Source organism: Rhipicephalus microplus, chromosome 8 (assembly GCF_043290135.1).
Source record: "Rhipicephalus microplus isolate Deutch F79 chromosome 8, USDA_Rmic, whole genome shotgun sequence".
NCBI classification, from domain to species: Eukaryota; Metazoa; Arthropoda; class Arachnida; order Ixodida; family Ixodidae; genus Rhipicephalus; species Rhipicephalus microplus.
In genome coordinates this window covers 35,631,101-35,650,378 of record NC_134707.1, presented here as the reverse complement: position 1 = coordinate 35,650,378, position 19,278 = coordinate 35,631,101, and the positions used below count along the sequence as shown (strand labels likewise).

Sequence of the window (19,278 nt, the reverse complement as noted above, 5' to 3'; positions counted from 1 at the left end):
CTTAGTGAGGAAACCAACCTTAGCGTAGATACAATGAATGATAATCTGACGAGTATCATTACGGAGTGTGCAGTGGAAGTTGGAGGCACGGTGGTCAGACAGGACACTGGCAAGCTTTCTCAGGAAACGAAGAATCTCATTAAGAAGCGTCAAATCATGAAAGTTTCAAGTACAACAGACAAAATAGAACTGGCAGAGCTTTCGAAGTTGATTAATAGGCGTAAGGTATCTGATGTAAGAAGGTATAGCATGGAGAGAATTGAACACGCTCTGAAAAATGGAGGAAGCGTCAAAGCAGTGAAGAGGACACTTGCGTTAGGCAAAAATCGGATGTATGCACTAAGGGACAAAGAAGGCAAAATAACTACCGATATGAATAGGATAGTTAAAATAGCGGAGGGGTTCTACAGAGATCTGTACAGTAGCCGGGACAACCACGACTTTAATACTATAAGAACTAGCAGTAACCCGGATGACACTCCACCAGTAATGATAGAAGAAGTCAGAAAAGCTTTGGAGAGCATGCGAAGAGCCAAAGCTGCTGGTGAGGATCAGGTAACATCAGATCTGCTGAAAGATGGAGGACAGATTGTGTTAGAAAAACTAGCCACCCTGTTTACGAGGTGTCTCCTGACGGGAAGAGTGCCAGAGTCTTGGAAGAACGCTAACATCATCTTAATACACAAGAAAGGCGATGACAAGTACTTGAAGAATTACAGGCCGATCAGCTTGCTCTCTGTAGTATACAAGCTATTTACAAAGGTAATTGCTAACAGAGTAGGAAAAACATTAGAATTCAATCAACCAAAGGAACAAGCAGGATTTCGAACAGGCTACTCAACAATTGACCACATTCATACTATCAATCAGGTAATAGAGAAATGCTCAGAATATAACCAACCTATATACATAGCCTTCATAGATTACGAGAAGGCGTTTGATCCAGTAGAGATATAAGCTGCATGCAGACACTGCGGAATCAGGGTGTCGATGAAGCATATATAAGCATCCTGGAAGAAATCTACAGGGGATCAACTGCTACCATAGTGCTCCATAAAGAAAGCAACAGAATACCAATCAAGAAGGGAGTAAGGCAGGGGGACACAATCTCCCCAATGCTATTTACCACGTGCTTACAGGAGGTTTTCAGAAGCCTAGAATGGGAACAGTTAGGGATAAGAGTTAATGGAGAGTACCTTAGTAACCTGCACTTCGCCAATGGCATTGCATTGCTGAGTAACTCAGGGGACGAATTGCAACTCATGATTACAGAGTTAGACAAGGAGAGCAGAAAGGTGGGTCTTAACATTAATCTGAAGAAAACGAAAGTAATGTACAACAACCTCGGAAAGGAGCAGCGCTTCGAGATAGGTAATAGTGCACTTGAAGTTGTAAAAGACTATGTCTACTTAGGGCAGGTAATAACCGCAGAGCCTAACCACGAGATTGAAGTAACCAGAAGAATAAGAATGGGGTGGAGCACATTTGGCAAGCATTCTCAAATCAAGACAGGTAGATTGCCACTATCCCTCAAAAGAAAGGTACACAACAGCTGCATCTTGCCAGTACTTAGCTACGGAGCAGAAACATGGAGACTAACAAGGAGGGTTCAGCTTAGGTTGAGGACCACGCAGCGAGCAATGGAAAGAAAAATGGCAGGTGTAACCTTAAGAGACAAGAAGAGGGCAGAGTTGATTAGGGAACAAACAAGGGTGAAGGATAGCATAGCTGAAATCAAGAATAAGAAACGGACATGGGCCGGGCATGTAGTGCGTAGACAGGATAACCGCTGGTCACTAAGGGTAACTAAATGGATTCCCAGAGAAGGCAAGCGGGTAAGGGGGAGACAGAAGGTTAGGTGGGCAGATGAGATTAAGAAGTTTGCGGGTATAAATTGGCAGCAGCAAGCACAGGACAGAGGTGGCTGCCGGAACATGGGAGAGGCCTTTATCCTGCAGAGGACGTAGTCTGACTGATGATGATGATGATGATGCAAACTAAAGACACTACAAAGCTACAAGAATGCTATGCTAGGAAAGCTAGATTAATTTCTAGCCCTCGCCAATCAAGAAGAAAATAAAAGTTTATGTTCGTATTGCCGTCAGGCTGTGTGGCGAATTTTGTTTTCCCACACAAAATTATGGAAAACAGCGCCTTTGTCACACTGCCTTTCCTAATTGACCATTTCCAGAAACAAAATCTTGATGTTCTAACGCTAAACAAGACTAAAATGCTAGACCTATTCTTAGAGCAGGTAATCAACAAAAAGCAACATAAAAACATAAAACTGCATAAAACAAATACGAGTGACTTGATTGTATGCTTCTGTTATTGAACTTTCTATGTTACATGAAGTTTCTTTCGGTTTTATTCTGTAGGCTCTATATGCTTGTTTTAAATTTATTCATTACATTTTCATTTCCACGATATTTATGCACAAATAAAATGCTATGTACTATCCTACCCCACTATGCTGTATGTGTAACAAGGTTTTTACTGTTGTACTAAGAACAACTTTACCGCTGTCTGCCTGAGGGACCGGAGCTTTGTCAAGCCGATGAACGTTCGGCTTTTTCTCCAGTTCTCCCCTTTTCAGCTTGTGTACGAAATGGTGAAAATAAAAGATTTTGATTGATTGATTGACATTCCGCCTCACCTGAACGCGGCTGCCATGGCAGAAACCAAACTAGCGACCTCGTATTCACTATTCATTATGACAGGTGCAAAAACATTTTTTTTTTTCGTAATAAAGTGATACTACATTAAAAAAAACAGATATAAGAAGTTTCTTCAACATTTGAATTAAGCCCAAAATGTCATAGTCACAAGCTTAACTACTTGACCCAGTCATATGCTTAATGGCAAGTACAGATGGCGGCGATTTTTTGTGCAGTAACAAGCTCGCACAGATAACAAGTGTACTCTTTCCAACATAATTATGCCATAAAGTAGAAAATTACTAATGAAGGAAACCACACCTCTGGATTATTGGATATGCGATTCATATTCGAAGCTATGTATTCTTATCCGATTCGTATTCAAAAAATTCGATATTCATGGCATCATTGCATGCAGTTATATGCCAGCTCCGGAGCGCGAATCTAAAAGTGGGGCTGGTGAAACAAGTCGTACTGACCACCATGAAGGAGGCAAACCGAAGGCACTCCTGCAACAATTTGTGAATGAGCTTGAAGACCTGGTGGTTGGTCAGCATGCAGAGGTTGACAAACGAGTCTATCAGGTCCGTGTGTAGCTCGAGCACTTCGTCTATCGTCTGGACCTGCGAGGAAAGGGTGAGGCTGTTATGATTTCAGGGTTTTAACATGCCAAAACGGCGACACTGTTACGAAGCAGGCACTGGCACACATAGCTGTTTACTGCACACATTCACACCTGCTATAAAAAATACTTTGTTATATCAGAAAATTCATTATAAATATATATTAACAATTTATAGCTATTCTGTACTTACTTCGTTTTAACTGATAATTCATTGCATTTGTGCTTGTTATATTGTTCGACTGTATCCCACATGCTCTTACAAAAGTTGCAGAAATGAGTCCACTACCTTGCTCAATTACTCCTCTATCGCAGCTGCAGCAATAACACGGTGCTGAATGATATATTTTTTAGACATCAACAATCACACTGATCACTAGTATACAATGCATGCCCATGTGTATAATAAAGGCATAAAAAGATCCGTTTCCCATAACTGGTTCCAAAACTGACAAAACTGTGCTACAATGAAAGTGACTTAAGCATTCTGAACACAATAGACTAAGGCCGAACAGTCCATTTCTCTTTCTTTGTCACTTTGCATGCAGTTGCAGGTGCGTGAACATTGCTTTGCTAAGCTGCTATGTAAGTAGGCACTCGCTGTGCTTGTGACTAGTATTCATGTAAAAATGTAAATGTTTAGCTAGAAGCAACAACTGCAGCAGATATTTTCCAACCCGGACAAGCAAAAGAGTACGACTTCATCGAATTTATGAAATGGAGAAGTTTAAGTTTAGCAACTTGAGAGTTTACTGAAAACCCAGCTGGCAAAGCAAGAGCTTGAAGTTTGAATTAAGCCAATGTTTGAGTCATCAGTTTATATTACACTCAAACCTCATTAAAATAAAAATATTCACAAAAATAGGTTTGTTATATCCAAAAATTCCTTATAAACTTACATGCCAAACAATGACTGTTGCAAGACTATTCTTCATTCACTTCATTATAACGGATACTTTGTTATATCCGGGTTCTAAGTACCGAAGTTCAAGTGCAACCTGTACAAATGTGTACACAAAGGGTACGCAACACGTATTAAACAAAAATGACGACTAGTTCTTGAATGCTGTTGAATAATAAAAGGTAGTCGTAGACTGCACCTTCTGCATACGATCCTGAAATACGTGCCAGCTGGGTTCGATGACATCAACGGTGACGAAATACTGCAGGTTCTTCACGAAGTGCATCATTCGCTGGCGCAGCCCGAATGCCACTACCAAGTACGAGGCCGACCGCCGCTTTGTTGCTTTGTCGTGCACCCAGACTCTAGAAGAGAGCATATTGACTGACTATAATGCCAATGAAACAGCAAACAAATTACGGCAAGAAAATGCTACCTAATTGGATTAATAAAGAAAAAATCCCTGCCCGAGCACTGCATACAGATTGTTATACACGGAAGCTGAAACGTCAAACAGTGTTACGGGTACAAGAATATACAAAAGTTTGAAATGACAAATCTAATGAAACTGTATTTGATTCAGTATACAAATCAAATAGTACATATACGAAAAAATTGTGGACCATCTCCCTGCAGGGAGACCCTGATGGAATGCGAAGCAGCAGCGGTGCGCACAGCATTGACCCGGTTGAAACGGGCATCCACACGGGTGCTGGAAGAATGGTTTGACGCTAAATTGTATAGCATTAACTCAAGTGAATGTTTGAAACGCAAAAACACAGGAGGCGGGCTGGGTTTCCAGCCAGTTTCATAGCAGAAAGACTGTTCGAATGTTGCGAGCAGTGGAGAGGGTGAAGCAAGAGATGATACGTGGCGAGCAGTGACAGGCTAGACAGAGTGAAGTCAACGCACGTGCAGTGCGAGGGAAGACGTAACCTACTTGGCATTGCCCTAACACCTGTGACTAGAGGAGCGCGGGGCAGATGGGGGACAGCATTGCACCGGCTAGTCAAAGAGGTGCTTCGCGTTTAGTATATTTGAAATACAGATTATTTATTGAATAGCTTTCTAATAATCAGCATTGAAGGAATAACCTAAAGATAACAAAACAGCTAATATTAATCTCTCTTAATTCTTATATCGTCCGCCCGCAGCCCAAGCTTTTACGAGAGTATTGACGTTGTAGTAATTTCCGAATGAGCGTGAAGAGTGTGTTTGTTCAGAAAACTCCACTTTTGCGTACTTATTACTATGCTGAAGCCAGTCGCATTATCTGCTCTTTAGATCTTTTAATAACTGCTTGCAGCTTCATGATTAACAACAAATGCGAGCGTTGCGTTTGCGTAAATTCCTCTAGATGTAAATGTGAACCCAGATTGTTACGTGCTTTTCGTTGGCAGGCCACGTAGTAATGACAAATTGATCTGCTTCTTTACATCCTTAGCTGTATCCGAAGTGTTTGGCTGGTAGCTCCAATTTACGATGAATTATTTCACAGCTGGCTTGCCGTGGGTGTGGAGCGGGCTTAAAACCACATCCACGCCCTTCGAAAATTGTTTCCATTAGTCCTGCCTACCGCCGCTGCCTTCGCAGCTTGAGCATTCATTCTGTTTTGCCCGTTTCCCGAGCTTCCAAATTCGTACCGAGGTCTAGTTAGGCACGCAAAGCACTCAAAGGAAACAGTTTCTACCAGTCCAAACGTTGTTTTGGGAGATACGCCAGCAGAAACAACACGAGCGGGCTCACTGGCAGATGCAGCGAAGGATTCAGCCGGCAGTACAAAAGCGAGCAATACACGTTAGGGCATGGAGACATGCTGCAACCACACCTTCTACATCAGGTGTTCACAGCGATCCTAATCCCAACCAGGCTCTCTATAAACGCGTCCTTGTCAAGTCCGTGAGCTTTATCGTGCTGCACAGGTAGTTCGCGAATGCGCTGACGCGAGCCACCGCCAACGCCTTTTTCGCTATGTTAAATTTACAGCCGAATGTTTATATCCTGTGCTTTGAATCGTAGTGCAGCCAGTGTAGCGCAAGCCATAAGGCAAATAGGCGATCTGCTATAGTATGGCAAAAAAATTGGTCTCGGTCGAATTTTTTCGCGTCAGCCTCGCGGCGTAGTTTACAGGCCACTTAGACTGAAGCGGGGACAATTCCGGTGACTTTTGCTGCGTTTACTCTCTTCGAGGCCCGGTGTGAACGGGCACTTCCCACAGAAAATGCCGCGTTGCTCTGTTCGTGTGCAACGGTCAATCGCTCCTTTGTATGATCCGCTGTAGCTGGAGAACCCGTACGTACAACACAGAATCAAGGCGTATTTTGTATAATGTAGTCCATCTGAAGGAATTTTAAATATTCGTAGCGCGAAATTTGCATCAACCGTAAGTGTATCATAGAGATTCTACTGTAATTTTATTGATAATGCTACAAATAATTATGCTTTGTGGATCAGCAACATCGCCACAGCATTTACAGCAGCCTACCATTAGTAATACACAGCTCACTTAATTGAGTTTTATTGTGATAGCATTAAAAAGCTCATTTCACAGAAATTCTGACCTCGTTGTCAGCATTAATAGTGAGCGAAAAATCATCTTTGTGTGACCTAAAGATCGAGCATCTTTGCACGACCGAAAAATTGAGAAAGATGCAAATAAAATAAATAATAACTCTGGGTCTGAGTGAACATCGAACCCAGGACGTTTGCGTGGCAAGTGGGTCTTCTATGGCACAGCCGCACCTCTGCTTGTGAATACAGTGAAAATAACTCTCTGCTTGGAAATGCTGCAAGAGTAACTTTCATGCTTTACAAACACACATCGTGTATACACTCATCACAATAAAACATAAAATTTTGCCTTAATAATGCGTGGTACAAACGTACATTGCCATCCGGCATCAGAACATGAAATTATCATAATGACTTCATAGCTTAAAGCCAGTCACCCACTACAAAAGGCGCATGCACTACTACACCCTTAAGGCCACAAAGTGGGTGTACAGCAAGCTCAAAAAGATTTTATACACTAAGTGTTTGAAGTGCGCACTAGACACTGAACATTGCTATCGTGTTCAACACTTAAAGGCCAAGCTCAAGAGGCCCCCAATTTTTTACCTTGATTTCTCGACTAGCGGAGCATTGTTATTGATTTTATTGACGATTTAGACCTTCTCACACACTGACCTCTCACTTTGACATGAACTGTTATTTTGCTTTAGCGTCCCTTTAAATTTTTGTTGTACTCATTAAGCCTAAAATTCTTTGTCACTATAGAATCATCAATCTTCCCATTGGCTGCAAGATAACCTCGGTTTTGCGCATATATATGATCACGTGAACGTCCCTTTTCCTGCCTTATGATGTGCCACTATAGATATATAAACAATCTTCCAGAAAACATAGCTATCGTCCATAATACTGACATTTTTAAGAGGCTGCTTGAAATTCTGCCCTTTGAGCACTAGAACTGTGTGTCATCTATGTAATGCAGCCTGTTTCCAATTCTTGAACTTCCTACGTTGCCCTGATCATTGTTTAACACTCAATGCCCATTTATTTTCTTGCTTTCATTGTATATCAAACATCTAGCAGTTGTATTCAATGCTAATTTAACTCCGTTTTCATTGCATAATGTAATTTCCGTTTCAGTTTGTTTCAATTTGTTTAACCAAGACTTGGTGTAAAGACATTTACTTTTTCACTTTCCTTTTAAGGGGAGATGCTACACTTCCCAAAAACTCATTTTTTTGAATACCTCAGTCAAATTTGGAAAGCTTGTGTAGATTCTACTGCTTACTTAGTCAATAGGTCAATAACTATGCCGACGCCGATGCGAGAAAAATGGTCTCCCGACTTCCACGTGCCGTCGTAGCTAGCGGCAATATTGTCCCGGTGGTCGAAGCACTAGTCATCATAAATTCTAGCAACCTTCTCCGCACATTCACTCATAGCGGGCTCAGCCGCTTGCATTGCAGTGGGGGCCAACATATTCTTCGAATGCCACTGAAACATCTAGTGGTGCATACCGCTGTGTGAGATGCCCGTTGTCGCGAAAATATTCATTTTCGTTTGGTTGTTGCCGGTAGCCAGCATCGCCCTCAAGGCGAGAAAATTGACTTCAAACAGAACACATTTTCGTGGCGCTCGCGCGGGCCGAAGTCCACTCATTCGTGATCTTGCGGCTCCTTTCACACTGCACTAACACTTCCACAGTCAGTCCATAGTCCCAATCGCTTCTGACGATCGTAGCTGATCCGTGGCAAGTTTTGCAACACAAGGCACCAATTATTGCGTTTAGCATATCTAGATGCATAAGCAGATAAGGAGTGCTGTTGCTGGTTTCTACGAAAGCCACTCGAGCGTTGCTTTCTCACGGGCACAATTTTGTTTGACTTTGGCGTCTGTCACCACCTTGGCATCGATTCGTAGTCGCCCGGAGTTCGCTTCACTGTTATTGTCGTCGGAGGCAACGCGCTCAGTCACACCATGGCTGAACGGCCGCAGAGCATCGACACATCGCTTGTCGGAGTCAACCATGGGCTTTGATGATTTCGTAGACTTTCTTCCGCTACCTTTGCATTTCCTGCGACCAAATGCGTGCATGGTGCGATACTTCTTTTGGCATGCTGATATGATTAAAAGCTTCTCAAGGCTCTGCCGTTTTGAGGCGTCACAGCGGTAACCGTTTCAAAATGCCATCGGGTGGCGTATGCAGACATAAGCCACCAGCTTCCAGCCAACCGAAAAGCGCCATTTTAGTCACGTGCCCCTTAAACCAATGGCAGTGAGCACGGCTCTTTGTCTTTGAGGCCCTGTTTTTTTAGCCAGAGTAATGCTCAATGTTGCTTACTGAATAAAAAAGAACAGCTGAACAAATGCTCTTTTAAACAAGACCAATATGGCACTGATCGAGCGTATAGTTGCCACGTATCATAGAGCCGAAATCTGCACTACTTGCACTGAATTTGAAGAGCATGACGCCTGTCCTCAGTTTTTTTTTAAAGCTGAATAACGATAAAAGTTATTATGTTATAAAAAGTTATAGTTATAAGTTATAAAAAATTATTAAAATTTATAAAAGTTATTAAAAGTTATTAGGATATGAAATTTTGTAAATAGGTGCGCAATGATGTCGGGAATGCGAAAAAAAGGTCCGCGAAAACAAATTTCTGGCCAATTTTCGGTCCCAAAACGCCGCATCCCTTCTTAATAAAATGTACCCTCACTCAATGTTCCTACATAGAACCCGTGAGGCACTTGTATAAACAAAGGAAAGCAAGTGCAATAATACAGTTGAACTCCATACACAGCCTTTGCTGCAGTGCAAGCGGCTCCAAGCTCAACATGCGTTCACCAGGTCACACGACAACAGCTGCACCGAGCCCATCAAAAGTTGTCTCCTTAGCAGTTGAGATTTCCACAGCCTGCCTAAAGGTGATGGTGAGCACACAAAAAAAAAAGTGAGCAGAAAACTAGGACTCACTTAGAGAGCACACGCTCAACGTGCGTCAGGTAGAAGAGGTACCGGAATACCATCTGGTAGCAGCCCAGGCTCTGAAAAGGAGGGCGTACTGCGGACACCAGCGAATGGAGGCGTGCCGTGCCTGATTCAGAATCAATTTTATCCATTTTCAATTGTAAAAATTTTCACCATGCGACATTACAGGAGGAGGTTTTGTAAAATCAAGGGCTCCACAACAACCTCACGTCGTGAGCAGAACATCTGTGCGTGACACAAACCTTTGGTAGCCACACACTGACAGAGACACTAGTTTTTTATCAATGCCATCAGTTCGGTAATAATGTACAGTCACGTTCAATATGACTTGCAATACGGGAGCACATGACATCACGAGTTGCAAGATTGTGTGTGGTTTCCACTACCCATACTTCCATTACTAAATGCACTTCCCTCACTTGAATGTAATCCCAAATAAGAACATATGTGGTAGTTAAAATACAAACAACTTGAAGCCAGGCACCAGCTTTGAGCTCGTGAGGCTACGGATTTCCGTTTTGTAAGCGATATTGTGCTGAGGAAAATTGTACATGCGTGTCGTCACTGCACTCATGATGTTAAACAAGATAGCAGTTCAACCAACAGACAACAGTTCAACAAACAAACTATGCAGCAGTTTCAAATGTGCCTTCACAATGCATTCACAGCCATCTCACACTCACAGCCACTCACAGCCCACTTACAGCCCTTCCACATTCACTTACAGCACTCCCTCATAGTCCACTTACAGCCCTTACTCACAGCCCTCTCACACTGGCAGTCACTCACAGTCCACTCACAGCCCTCACTCACAATCCTCCAACAGCCTTCTCACACTGGCAGCCACTAGCGGCCCACTCACAACCCTCACTCACAATCTGCCAACAGCCATCTCACACTGGCAGCCACTCACAGCCCACACTCACAATCCGCTCACAGCCCTCGCACAGTCGTAGCCACTCACAGCCCACTTACAGCCCTCACTCACAATCCATTCACAGCCCACCTACAACCCTCGCAGTCCGCTCACAGCCCTTTCACACTGGTAGATACTCGGTCCACTTATAGCCCTCACTCACAATTCAGTCACAGCCCACTTACAGCTTTCACTCACAATCCACTCACAGTGGTCTCACACTGGCAGCTACTCACATTCCACTTACAGCCCTCCCACAGTGGTAGCCACTCACAGCCCACTTACAGCCCTCACTCACAATCCATTCACAGCCCACCTACAACCCTCACAGTCCATGATTGATTGATATGTGGGGTTTAACGTCCCAAAACCACTATATGATTATGAGAGACGCCGTAGTGGAGGGCTCCGGAAATTTAGACCATCTGGGGTTCTTTAACGTGCACCCAAATCTGAGCACACGGGCCTACAACATTTCCGCCTCCATCGGAAATGCAGCCGCCGCAGCCGGGATTCGAACCCGCGCCCTGCGGGTCAGCAGCCGAGTACCTTAACCACTAGACCACTTCGGCGGGGTAACCCTCACAGTCTACTCACAGCCCTTTCACACTGGTAGATACTCAGTTCACTTATAGCCCTCACTCACAATTCAGTCACAGCCCACTTACAGCCCTCACTCACAATTCAGTCACAGCCCACTTACAGCCCTCACTCACAATCCACTCACAGCAGTCTCACACTGGCAGCTACTCACATTCCACTTACAGCCCTCCCACAGTGGTAGCCACTCACAGCCCACTTACAGCCCTCACTCACAATCCATTCACAGCCCTCTTAAAGCCCTCACCCAATCCATTCACACCCCACTTACAGCCCTCACAGCCCTCTCACACTAGCAGCTACTCACAGTCCACTTGCAGCCCTCTCACACTGGCAGCCTCTCACAGCCCTCACTCAATCCACTCACACTTCCAGCCCATTTACAGCCTTTACTCAATCCACTCAAAGCCCTCACACTGGCAGCCCCACAGCCCACTTGCAGCCCTCCCACAGTGGTAGCCACTCACAGCCTACTTACAGCCCTCACTTACAATCCACTCACAGTCCTTTCACAGTGGTAGCCACTGACAGCCCACTTACAACCCTCACTCACAATTCAATCCCAGCCCTTTACAACATGAGGTCCTCATTTGGAGATGCAACTTGCTTTTACCATTTCTGTGCACTGCTTTCAACAAAGCCACCGTGAACACCAAGCTAATATTAAATCAAGCCCTCCTGTCGCCCGAAGTTCCTTTATATTACTTGTGCTTGAAACATTTCGGCATGCAGAATCACTTTGGCCAATCTATTTCATGAAATGTTGGATGCGAGGCTTTTCGGCAGGAATTCCAAAATATTTCTGTTAGATTTAAGGAATGCTCACTGCCAGCAGGTAACTATCGCATATAGTTTGAGTGGCTACTTGAATTTGATTAGTTACAAATTATGGTGTGGCTTACTCTACAACATATTATATAATTATGTGTTAATTACAGCCGATTTCTGTAAAAGACAAGAATTTATTTTCACACTACATTTGCTTTTAATTCGATATCCTGAACCTCAGCATCATATGTAAATTTCACACTCTGAGATTGTCAATCATAATGCAAGTTGCAAAGAGTTATAATATAGATCAGAAAAAAAAATCTAGGTCACAGAGAACAGACCCCTTGTATAAAACAGGAAGCTTAAGTTCTTACCGAACTGGTGAGGACGAGGTTAAGGGGCCACTCAACATCATAGCTCAGCGTGAACGCCTCATGCCCGAACACCACACCGGTCGAAGCATTCTTGTCTGCCATGAAACGACAGAAAAAATGCCCAGGGTGGCCCTATAGAAAACTGAATACACCATAATCACTACAACTACTGTACAATCGCTGCACATGCAAGAACACAACCGCTATAAAGCAAACATACTAATTACAAAGCAAACCTTAAGGACAATATTGAACTGGCATGAATTGTAAGGTTAATCACAGATTAAACAAATAAAGTATCAGCACTAGTAGCCAAATAAGCAGTTTGTTCACTTTTTATAATTTACGACGAAAAAAATACCCGAGTTAACTCAAGTCTTCTGCAAGTAAACCGAGTTCAAAAAAAGTACCTTTGCTCCCATTAGCAGGTCACTTTTAGGTTGTAGCACAAAACAGTCATACTGATAATATAGTAGCTAGATTCGCTAGAGTAAACAAGTCGTGTAAAACCCCAAAACTGCCAGTTACACAAAAGTAAAATTTTCCCACGTGCGAGATAGTGCAAATGTAGATTGAAGTCTGCTCAAACGGTTTACGTAGAAAAGTGGCTTGTAAGTGACAGAGTGTTTGCGTATTCGTCAAGTTTTTTTCGTCCTATGCTACTCTTCATGTCCCAATGTTATAGGTTGTATTCACGCGACATCAGCTTGGCGGGCGCGGCAGCGAAAAGTGCGCCAGCTGTGCTGGCAACCGCGTGGCCACCATTTTGAAGGTCACCATTGCGGCGGCCGGCGGCATACCGACAGTTAAGTCCGGTGGTTCGAACAAGTGCACACAAGTTAGTGCGGGCATGTTGCTCCCGTTTCATTTCATTTGGATTTAGAAGGTACGAGATTAACCATTTGTGAGTGAAGATGCTGCAGCAATGGGCGATAAGTGCTAGGCTCGCTTGAGCGTGTACGCGAGAAATTAGACATCAATGCTAAACAGCGATACACAGACAGAGTGGCTCTCTGCACTGCGCATTGACCCACTCATTCTGACGAGCGAGGAGGCCGCATTTGACACCAGACTTGCTTCGAAGAGGGCACTTTCGAGACATAAAGGACTGTTAGGTGCATATACGACAAGTATTGTGACCCATGAACGACTCAAAGCAATGTAATCATTGGATGCTTTACTAGTGGGTTTGTCCACGAACCTTCGCTGAAAAGTGACAGTGACTGCGTCGCTGTGTATGCAAAGTTAAGTTAATCAGAAGTTATATTCTATCTGCAAGAGCTAAAGCAGAGTTTACCTATGAACTTGATACTAGTGCAATATTTTATGAATCTAGTTGAAGCACTGGGCTAACAGCGCTTACAAACTTGCACATGAAAACACCAATGCATGGGGCAGATTCCATTGTGGTAAAGTGCACATAATTCTGAAGTTTGGACGTGGTTGGCTCACCCATAACTTTGATCAATCGGATGAAAAGTATTCAGTGCATTAAATTATTCACTAGACCAAAGTTATAAGCCACCTGCACTTTGACACTGTACTGAGCCGGGTCATTTTAGCGAGAAAAACAAAAGCGTGTGCCTTTCATTTAAGCTCGCAGAGTACCTGAATGTATAAATATGAATAATCCAACGATTGAGTACTCTCCTGTGTTGTGCTTTTAGCAGACGTCTTCTGCTAGAGCATTGAAACTCACAGCATTTACCGAGTGATTGTAATTTCTTTGTTTTTGTGTTTCGTTCGCATTTGAATTAGTCAAAGCTGTCAGAATCCGAACTCATCTGAGTTTCCATTCGCAGGTGGACCACTCTCAAGCACTCATCCCACAGCCTTGTTAAAAATCAGCCTGGCGAAGACGGCTGAATCACTCGCCACGACACTTCGCCACAACCTGCAGTATACGGTTACACGACTGCGAATAACCTTCGGCAAAGAATAAAATTTAACCAGTTTTGAGTTTTCAGACTCGTCACCCTTCCATTTTGTGCGATGGCTGCACACAAATATGGCACAATCAAAGGTGATAACGAATGGTGTGCGCAAAAAACGACTCAACTTTAGTATCACGCAGAGGCACACGTGTGTACCGTATTTTCCGGTTTATAAGTAGCACCCTTGTATAAGTCGCACTCCCCTCAAAATAGCAGTTTTTCTGAAAAAAAAAAAAAAAAAACGTATATAAGTCGCACCGGTGTAGAAGACGCACTTGCTCATCCGACCACCGACATTTAAGTATCTCGTCGTGACAATGCATTGCAAAAATGCATGCTTGCGACGGCCAACGCTTTTGCACGTTTCTAGCTATCGGCAGTCACGCGTGCGAGCGCTTTTAAACACACATAAAAACAATACTTTCAGAAGTACCTTTATTATTCCGATAGCTTGGTGACGTTTATTCAAAGCCATCGAAGTCGTCTTCCTCCGAGTCGCTCACGAACAATGCAGCTGCTTCTGGTTGCAGTACTGCTGGCACATCACTGTCGTCCCCCGACTCGCTCGAATCGGACTCTTCAACGTCGCCATCGGCCGCGCAGGGGATCAAACCGGCCTTGCGAAAGCCCGCCACAATGGTCTTCGCAGAAATTGACTCCCAAGCGTCACTCACCCATTTCGCCACTTCGCCGCACTCTGCGCGTCTCATGCGCCCCGTTTTTGTGAAGCTGTGTTCTCCCTCCGACATCCACGTTTCCCACTAACGTCGCAGAACTGCCTTGAAGCTGCGGTTGACAGAAATGTCAAGCGGCTGAAGCATCTTGGTCATGCCGCCGGGAATAATCACTGGCATACAGTTCTTTGAACCGATCTTTTTCTTCACAATATCGGTGATATGTGCCCGTATACTGTCCATTACCAGCATTCCTGGCTTCACGTGGAAGAATCCGTCTGGTCGACGGGAAAAACAGCGGTCAAGCCACACACTCATCATTCCCTCGTCCATCCAACCTTTTGTGTTCGCCTGAATCACCACTGTAGGAGGAAAATTATCCTTTGGCAAGGTTTTCCGCTTAAATATTAGCATGGGAGGCAGCTTTGTGTCGTCCGCGCAGCAGGCGAGCACAACGGTGAAGTGGGACTTCTCGTGGCCTGTTGTCCTCACCGTGACAGTTTTCTGGCCTTTTTCGGCGATGCTTCTCCCAAGCGGGATGTCGAATGTCAGCGGCACTTCATCCATGTTAACGATGTGGCTCGCGCAGACATTCTTCTTCACAACTTCCTCCCTCACGAATGAGCTGAAGTTGTCCAGTTGCGCCTGAAAGTCGTCGGGCAGCTTCTGGCACACTGTCGTCCGGGCTCTCATAACCAGCTGATTCAGTCGCAGCGGAAACACCACGACGGACCACCATTGAATCCCGTAACATTGCTCTCCGCTGCCAGAGCCTTCGCCTTCAGGCGCAGCTGCACTGTTGACAGCCCTCTTCCTTCGGCTCGTTGTTGCAGTACCCACGTGCGCAGGCTACGCTCGAGGTCCGGCCAGCGCGCCTTCTTGCCGCGGTTGGCCTTCTTTGTCGACTTCATCGTCCGGAGGACGCTGCGGGCCTTGCGCCAGTCACGGATTATTTTTTCCCTGACGTCGAATTGCTTCCCTGCTTCTCTGTTCCAGAGGTTTTCGGCAAATTCAACAGCGCGCAGCTTGAACTTGGCGTCATAGCTTCGCCGACTTTGCTTTCCAAGCAGCGCCATGGTTCGCGAGGTTCTACGGCGCTACCGGCTCTATGCTACGACGCACAACACAACACACGAGACGCGCGCAGCCACAGCGACACAGCGAGTGCAATGAAGACGTTATGGCGGACGGAAGTGACGGTAAAGGAAGTGGCTCTGAAATCCAAACTTGCTTTCCATAATTTATAATTTAAAAAGTACCTCAACATTTTCACCCCTCTGATTATTTTTTTGTGCAAAACTACATAGCTGCGTTATCTTTAGGGTGTTAACTTACCGTTAATCTTACTTTCTTTTTAAATGTGGTTTCTGTGCATCGCAGAAGGCGGTGAAGCGCCGTAGACGCCATTTTGATGCCCGCTTGACGTAAACAGCGCCACCCAAACCGTGGCATCCAACTCGATTTTGAATGTATACAAGTCGCATCGTTGAATAAGACGCACCCACGAAAAATACAGAAAAAAACCGCGACTTATACACCAAAAAATACGGTACATGGCTCTAGCTATGGTGGCCGGAAGTAGTGCCTTCTCCGTATTGTTCGCATGCTGTGCAGATAGCCAAAGCGTAGGCCGCGGGAGAACAGGGTTGCTCGGAGGTGAATACCACCTATACAAACTGTTGAGCTCTACCCTTACAACTGAATGCTCAAGTGTTGTAACGCACAGAGTCCTGACAGCTCACACAATTTCCAAAAAAGCTCATTAGAGCCCACCACTACAAACAAGGCACACTTACCAGGCGAGTTGCCCATCAGCTTCTCAATCTGGGAGGCAAGGCTGCTCTCCAGGATCTGGTGCCTGCATGACAAGTGCAAGTGCATGTTGTAGAGAACATTCTTGCCCAAATTAGAACTGTCCAAAATTAGCATATACACTCAAACCTCAATATAAGAAATTCCAATATAACGATTTATCATTTATATTAAAGTAAGTAAAGAACAACTTTGTGTTACGAATATTCATTTCTAACCAATTTGTGGATACAATAAAGTACTTTCATGACAGCTGTGACCTTGTTATAAGGAAGTTTGAATATATACGAGTCTACCCTGGCTGTGAGCCAAGCGCTAATGACATACATGTGCACTTGTCGAAAAGGGCTAAAGTTCCCAAAAGAGCAGAGTTACTGTCACATGTGACCCTCACGCAGGTACGCAGAAAAGGCAGATGTGCTGTATTGACTAGCGTAATGAACCCACTAGCATAACGAACTCACCCCCCCCCCCCCCACTTGGTTCTTGAAAAAAGGAAAAAAAAAAGTTTAATGTACCTGTTCATTTTATTTCGGTATGATAATCAGTGCTATCGACATTCGAAAAAATTTTAAATGAAGCCATTATATCGCAAAATAACGCCATAGAAGTCAAAGCAGTTTTGTAACCAAGCTAAACAGTTGCAAGCAACGCGAGAGGGGATGACATCAGTTTGAAAGTAGTGCTGTTTGCAGCAAAGCGGCATCTGTCAAATGCAGGAGAAACCTCTGTTGAGCACAGTGTCACAAAAACAAAGCAAAAAACATGGAGGAAAAAAATTCCTCCCTCCATGGAAAAAATGAAGCGGGTGACCTCCAAAATGGCGGGTGCGCGGTGTAGAAGCACGCTGCGTGCCCGCCATCTTAGAGGCCATGCATAGCGCAACCACACCTACCACACAGACTGTGCAATGTCTACTGCAATGTCTACTGCAACGTTTATGCGCCGCCATTCGACGCTGCAGTTTTGTTGTCAGGTTTGTCATTGTGAACTTAGTTGGGACACCTGCTGCGCAGGGCACGTTCGGCCAGTACGCTAGCTGCGTGGCTGGTTACAGACGGCATTCGCTGGGGCATTGAACCGAGCGGCTGGACGACACTTCGGCGTTGATCTGTGCACTTTAGTTACGGAATGAAACAAGAAGAGCTTCGGGATACAAAAAAAAAAAAAAATTTTCGTGCATTTCACGGGTCAAAACAAGCAAAGCCGTCATGCGAGATTTTCACTGTTATAACTACCCTGGCTGTTTTCTCCCCGTAATGAGCTCTCCCCCTGAATTTTCATCAATATTTCTGAAAAAAAGGTGGGTTCATTACGCGAGTAAATACGGTATGTTCAGGGGAAGACAAAGCTGAAGAGACGAAAAATTCGTGAGAACTGAATGCCACCGAAAATGGTGTTTCGACAAACTGTCTAGCCTGCTTCAAGCCTATAGCTCGAAGGAAGACAAGACTGCCTGCAAAAACTTCGACTAATGAAACTGCATTCACAAATTTTTTGTCTTATCGCTGAGACACACTCAAACCTCATTATAAAGAAGCAGCATCTTACAGCAAAATAGGTGTTATATCCAGAAATTCCTTATAAAGATGCATTAACACTATTTATTGCAAGGCTATTAATTTACTTCGTTATTTATAAGTTATAACCGGTGTTTTGAATTGGATGAATGCTGGCAACTGTCAGCTACGTGACTTGCATGTGATGAGGTGTCTTCAGCGAGACTAAAGTCCCGCTATGTTACGATATATTCCAAAAAAGACAAATACTGCCAGACCATTCTTTATTTACTTCATTATAGCAAATATTTCGTTACATCTGGTTTCTTTATATTGAGGTTCGAGTGTATTTGCATGAACATCACACATGGAAAACCTCTGGGACAATAACACGTGTGATTCTAGTGCAGAGTACAGCATTCCACACAAATGCACACATCCAGCAGCCCCACACATGAAAATCGCACCCCATAGAATCCCGAATGCAAGCCACACACACTCTATACACACGTGGCTTTCATTCACGAGACATTAACGTGATAGATCAAGATTCTTAAGTGCTACAGCAACACACTACCTTTGCATATCTTAGTTCTTCGGGAGAAGTTAATGTATACGTCATAGATATGCAGCCGTGACAATCCAAGGCAACTGTCACACAGATCCATGTGCGGTACGTAAAACCTCAATGAAACGTTTAAAAAAACATAAAAAATGAACATACGATCCAGGAAAATGTACTATCCGAATCCAGCATAAAATGAGGCTGACAAGTCCATAAAGAGGTGTAAGAACAAAAAACATTTATTTCTCAAAATCATTGTAATATTCTGCTGCTGCCCCTCACCCTTGGACAAGAAAAGCTCCTTCTGCAAACAATGCACAACCTTCTCCACATTTTAAATTGCTTTTTCTGCAAAGAAGCTTTGTAAAACTTGCAGTATAGCAAGGGCTTTGACGGGCGACGCACAATTTTTTTTTTTTCTCGCCACTGTCTTCCGGTGGTTTGTCCCTCTAT

General features: G+C 44.1%; 1 protein-coding gene across 3 annotated transcripts in view; it reads right to left on the bottom strand.

Annotated features, from left to right (window-relative positions):
* Positions 1–19,278, bottom strand: part of LOC119165334 (gamma-tubulin complex component 2) — an 83,300-nt gene that overhangs the window by 7,571 nt on the left and 56,451 nt on the right. For all 3 annotated transcript variants that reach the window (XM_075871534.1, XM_075871535.1, XM_075871536.1), the window contains exons 17-21: positions 16,746–16,807; positions 12,342–12,436; positions 9,666–9,736; positions 4,380–4,545; positions 3,137–3,280 (exon numbers count right to left, since the gene is read on the bottom strand). In XM_075871534.1, the coding sequence (XP_075727649.1) occupies positions 3,137–3,280; positions 4,380–4,545; positions 9,666–9,736; positions 12,342–12,436; positions 16,746–16,807 (538 nt within the window). The remainder of the gene's footprint in view (positions 1–3,136; positions 3,281–4,379; positions 4,546–9,665; positions 9,737–12,341; positions 12,437–16,745; positions 16,808–19,278) is intronic.